Source organism: Oncorhynchus mykiss, chromosome 24 (assembly GCF_013265735.2).
Source record: "Oncorhynchus mykiss isolate Arlee chromosome 24, USDA_OmykA_1.1, whole genome shotgun sequence".
Lineage (NCBI taxonomy): Eukaryota > Metazoa > Chordata > Actinopteri > Salmoniformes > Salmonidae > Oncorhynchus > Oncorhynchus mykiss.
In genome coordinates, this window is record NC_048588.1 from 15,077,545 (window position 1) to 15,083,253 (window position 5,709).

The 5,709-nt window shown below is 41.3% G+C and overlaps 1 protein-coding gene across 2 annotated transcripts in view; it reads left to right on the forward strand.

Moving 5' to 3' along the window:
- frem2b (FRAS1 related extracellular matrix 2b) overlaps positions 1-4,856 on the forward strand; it is a 110,825-nt gene extending 105,969 nt beyond the window's left edge. Inside the window, exons 24-27 of one of the 2 annotated variants that reach the window (XM_036961305.1) lie at positions 293-480; positions 662-808; positions 1,275-1,407; positions 1,474-4,856. In XM_036961305.1, the coding sequence (XP_036817200.1) occupies positions 293-480; positions 662-808; positions 1,275-1,407; positions 1,474-1,874 (869 nt within the window). In that variant the 3' untranslated portion in view covers positions 1,875-4,856. Of the gene's footprint in view, positions 1-292; positions 481-661; positions 809-1,274 lie in introns of both variants that reach the window. The other variant, XM_036961304.1, reaches the window with a different exon arrangement.
- Positions 4,857-5,709: the final 853 nt, after the last annotated feature.

Consider the following 5,709-nt stretch of genomic DNA (forward strand, 5'->3'; position numbering starts at 1 on the left):
TAGTTTTATCTAAAAAGAACAACTTTTTTAATGTTTCACTATTTTTATTAAATTCACTGAAGAAGATGGTCCTCCCCTTCCTCCTCTGAGGAGCCCCCACTGAAGTCTTACAACCAGCTTCTCACAGCCTTCTCACTTCTCACACACGACACCTTTTCATGGGTCCTGATCAGAAGTAGTACACTACATAGGGAATAGGTTGCTATTTGGGATGGAGGTAGCCCCATTGACTATCTGATTGATTGATTGATTGAGTTATTACTGTATTAACCCAAACCTGATCTCCTCCCAGGTGACATGATATATGGCAGAGTGATGGTGGACCCAGTCCAGAACCTGGGGGATTCCTTTATCTGTAACATAGAGAAGGTGTTCCTGTGCACCGGCGCGGATGGATACGTGCCCAAATACAACCCCAACAACAATGAGTACGGCTGTCTGGCTGATGCTCCATCGCTGCTTTACAGATTCAAAATCATTGTAAGTACAGTACTGTGCAGGGTCCATCGTGCTCTGGTCAAAAGTAGTGCAATATCTGGGGAATAGCGTGTAATGTGGAATGTAGACAAGGATCTAGTACAGGGTAAATGCACATACATATCCTAAACACCTTTACCAATGTTGGTATAGTGTTTACTAGTGTTTCCCTCTCCTCCTCCAGGATAAGGCCCAGCCAGAGACCCAGGCCAGGTCGTTTGGTAACGTGGGGTTCAGGGCTCTGCTGGCTGTAGACGACCCTCAGGCCCTGGCCCTGGTCAGACAGCCTGGATCTGACGGCTTCAGCATGGACTCTACAGCACTGTTCCAGGTACGTCTCCCTGACCCCTATGCTACATAACACAGAATAGTGGAGAAGGAACATCCTGGTCTTATTCATATTATTCGTATCACTTTCACTGCTTTAAAGCTAGAATTCTTAGTTGCTACATCCAGTTCTGGACGTATACATTTATTATATATACCCATTGATTCTTGACGAATATAACTTAGAAATGCCTCATGAGCTTAGTTCAACTGTCGTAACTCAAAACATGGTAAAAACTATCATTTTGATATCATGGATGGTCAGCCCTGGATGGTCAGCCCTGTCAATGAATTTGAGAGTGGTTACATTTCTCCAGGCCCATCCCTCAGCTTTTTACCAAAACAGAGGTGGGGTGTCGCTTGTTATTGTTTATATTAATGACTCTATCTTTAATGACCAGGGATTGTTCGTGTCATGATCAGGTAAACTACCCAGCCCTCATGACTAACCCTGTTCCTCTGGTGTCCAGGTGTCAGCAGGGAGAGAGTGGTTCATACACACAATCTACACCGTACGCTCCAGAGAGAATGCTAACAGGGGCATCGGGAAGAGAAGTCTGGAGTACCACACACTCACCCAACACAGCAGTTTGGCTGCAGGAGGCCACTCCCTGACCCAACACAGCAGCATGGACAGAGAAACCCAGCATCAAACTATGGCTGCAGGAGGACCGTCCCAGTCCCAGTTTCGCTCCAGGCGGTCAGCAAACAGGGTGCCAGACCTGACAGAGGACATCGGCCTGGACAACAACCGAGGCACCAACATTCTCCATATCGCCCTGGACCTCAGACGCCAGCGCCGCACCAGCCCTGACCGGGAGGTCCTCACTCGGGGTGTGGTGCCCAGGGAGCTGAACCATCCTGAGGAGAGCGAGGACAGCCTGGTCCTGATCATAGGGATCCTGGTGGGCCTCCTCCTCACCATCCTCATCATCATCGTCATAGTGCTAACCGTACGGTCCAGACAGGAGAAGAAGAAGATGGAGGTTCCCACAACAACGTCAAGCTCCACTGAGCCCATGGTGACATCAGGGTTCACTTGCAGTGGCTTGGACAGCTCAGAAGTCTGACGGACAGACAGACAAACGGACTTCCTTCGACATGACCACTGAGACAGAAAGACCGATGGACGGATATTCTCCACAGAAAAAAAAACACTGACAGATGTTTTTTTTTTTTGTGTGTTTTGTTTTGCAAGTGCCTCATAATTTTTACATTTGGATATAAAGAGAGGGAGGGGACAACTGAAACAACACAGTCGGCAATGAGAGCTTTGGTTCCGTACAAAAACCTACAAAAACCTACTTGAAATCCTGCAGTCCTTCTGCTCTGCTGTAGGGGAGACCATAGAGGTTAGACAATCTCTCTCTATGGGGAGACTGCCCCATCTAGGGCAGTACCTGTAACCTGTTCTGTTCAAGGCACTTGCCAGCATTCATTATTGCTTTGTTTTATGATGTTACACTTGATCCCAAAAATGTTTATGATTTGTCCAAAGGTACTAAAGCAGCAGATGCCTCTGTCCTGTAGGATGGATGGTGGTCCTGTGAGTTGGTAGAAGGACATGTAGCAGGGCTATTTAACTCCAGGCCTGTAGGGCAGAATAACTGCTGATGGTCTTTTCTACCTGGTAGTTGATTGATTGATTGTCACTGATGGGCAGTAGAGTTCCATGATGTAATCAGTTTCTGGTTAGAATGAAAGAATGATAACCAGAAGTGTTTCAGCCTTCCAGGCCCAGAGTTGAGGTATTCCTGGTATTCAGTATTCAATATGATTGCAAAGTTGTCATAGAACTGTCATAGTTGTTAATGTGTATGTTTGTTTTCCCGTGTCAAGCCACTGTCAATAGTCTGCTAACACTGGGAATATGTACTACTGTGATGTTCTACTGTAGCTCTCTGTCAAACCTGGGTTCAAACGTTATTTTAAATCTTTCAAGTATATTAGCTTTAGCCTGCTTTTTATATTGGTTCCACTGCAACAGGCAAGCTCAATTGATCACAGCTGAAGTATTTTACATGATTTAAAATAGTCTTTGAACCCAGGTCTGCTCTCTGTACTGTAGTATGGAGGCTGATTCATGTTGAAGTTCAACAGGTGCCTAAGAATCCACTGGATGTTATACTGTAGTGGGCGTCCCAAATGGCACCCTATTCCCTATTTTGCACTATCAGTAGTGCACTATATAGGGAATAGGGTGTAAATTGGGATGAATAGTTAGATTTTCTCTATTACATGGTTATTCTATTTGTTTTGTTTGTATTCATGGTTATCTATCATTTGTGCCTGCTTCTGATTTTGTATTTTCTTTCAAATAATTGCTTAAACTTGTTTAATAATGTGTAATGCAGATTTGGGTGAAAATGTGTCTAATCTACTGTAGCTAATTCAGACTCAGTTACATGTTTTTCTATCCTAACAGAGTTCCAAGTTGATCACAATGTTGGGGGGGATAATTGTTCTCTCGATAGTCCCAAAATCATGGTTGTAGTGACTTTCTATAGCTCTGTCCCAAATGGCATCCTATTCCCTATTTAGTGCACTACTTTTGATCAGAGCCCATGAGGAATTAAGGTACCATATAGGGAATAGGGTGCCATTGTGGACATATCCTATATCAGTGTGGTCCTGTATTTGAATACATACAGTACTGAATTTAATCTAATGAGAAAAGGTATATCCTGTAGGGGAGAGTGGGTAAGTTGAGCCATTTTTTACATTCAGCATCACTCCATCAATGGAAATCTAGTATTCTTTCTAACAAAGATATCTACATATATTTCAGGATGTTGTGTATCCCTGAAAATAATCAGAATTCATGTAAACATTACAGTTTTGAAAACATAGCTTGTCCAAAGAAAGTGATATCTTGGCACGACTTACCCCTACACATTTCTGTACTGAATGAAATATTACCAGTACCTTTCTAAAACCATGTCTATCTTTACTTTCCAAACACAATTCATCACAATCACTTTTGTGTATTTTAAACCCTCATATCCCAGCCTTTCATTAAACTTGGGAAGAAAACATTTACTAAACTTACCCCAAGGTAAACAGTTTGACTATATTAGCCCACATAGCTACAAGGATGCACATTCATGCTAGGTTTAGCACCTCATGTTGTAGCTTCTAGACCCCAACTGATGTCTACAACAATGATACGACTACCTATTTTGGTTTAGATACAAGCATCATGAAACCTCTTAACACAATAAATTCATTTGACTTGGTGAAAATCTGTTTTTTGGAACATACTTGCTTACCACTTTTTCCAAGTGGTTTCTTCCTTCACAGACTCCATGAAATGATGACATCTTCCTAAATATTTGGTCAAATTATTAATTTTGTGTATGGTTTGCTAGAGACAAGAGTGGCTCAACTTAGCCCTTTGACTCAACTTACCCCACTCTCCACTAGTGAGTTGATTTTAAAGACAGCTGGTCTGCAATGTACAGTTTATAGCAGCTCTAGATGGATCCACTAGGCACAGACTCATCATATAGTGAGTAGCTTATTCCCTAAATAGGGAGTAGGGTGCCATTCTGGACTAACTCTGTTTCTCTACAGGGCTATGAAGTGACTGATCTGTACCAAATGTTCTCCAAAGGTTTTACATTTATATTTAGTATCTTATTATAAAAACATTCATAATGGTCCATGAATATGGCTGCATCCCAAATGGCACCCTATTCCCTTTATAGTTCACTACTTTTATAGTAGTGTGCGATATCGAGAAATGGGTGCCATTTGGGTCTCCGACCAGCAGGGAAAACCAACTATGATCTACTACAATCTAAATCATGGCTGTTAGAGAGATGAAATGTTTATACATTACATAAGTATTTATTTGATCACATAACTATCCATAGGGATTGCCAATAATAAAGATCTAATATTTGTTTCCCTCTGGAGATAATTTTCTAATCAGCCACAAACCACATAAAATATGTTTCAGACATGGTTGCCACTTTTGCAATGTAATGATGCATAAAGAAAAGGTATAGACCTGGAATAGACCATCACCTTGTCAATAGATGCCCCAGTCACAATACTAAGATAACACACAATGACCTCCATACTGTATCTATAGATAGTGACTTCATATACCCACTACTTTATAAACTTCCGATTTCTATATTGTTTGCTGTTTAATTTTTGAAAACATCAATGCTATGCAACTTACAATATCATACCACTAAAGTAGAATCCCAATATTTCTTTATTTTTGAATATGATTATTTTTGCTGATGTTTACATTTTGTCACTGTACCACCAATAGCTCTTATATCATGTTATTAACACTACCATTATGATTTCAGGATTTTGTTGAATGCATCTAATGCCTGTGTGAGTGTATACACATGTATGTAATATATGTATTGCAAATAAATATACCGTTTGGATGTTTTGGGAATTATCAATTATCAATGTTAAATGCATATGTGCTGTAAGTATTTGTAACATAGACCTAAAGCACAAAGTGGTCTGCAAATAAAGTTTTTTTCAAGGAAATCAGACTGCTGTCTTGTTTGAAAAGCAGATGTTGTGTATGTATTTGGTCTGTTTGGAAAAGGCTACTTCCCAAATGGCACCTTATTCCCTACATAGTGCGATACTTTTGACCAGAGCCCCTATATATGGCACTACTTCAGACCAGGGCCCAATGGGCTCTGATCAAAAGTAGTGCACTATTTAGGGAATAGGAATCCATTTGGGACATAACCAAAATCTGGTTTCTGAGAAAACACGTGATGTATTTCATAATGTTCCTCCAATGCCAAGACTGGAGTCAGAGAAGCTGAAGGGAGGAGAGGTAGGTGGGCTAGAGGGGGTGTTGATGCTGAGGCCTTGTCCCAAATGGAACCCTATTCCCTATAGGCCTTGGTTAAAAGTAGTGCA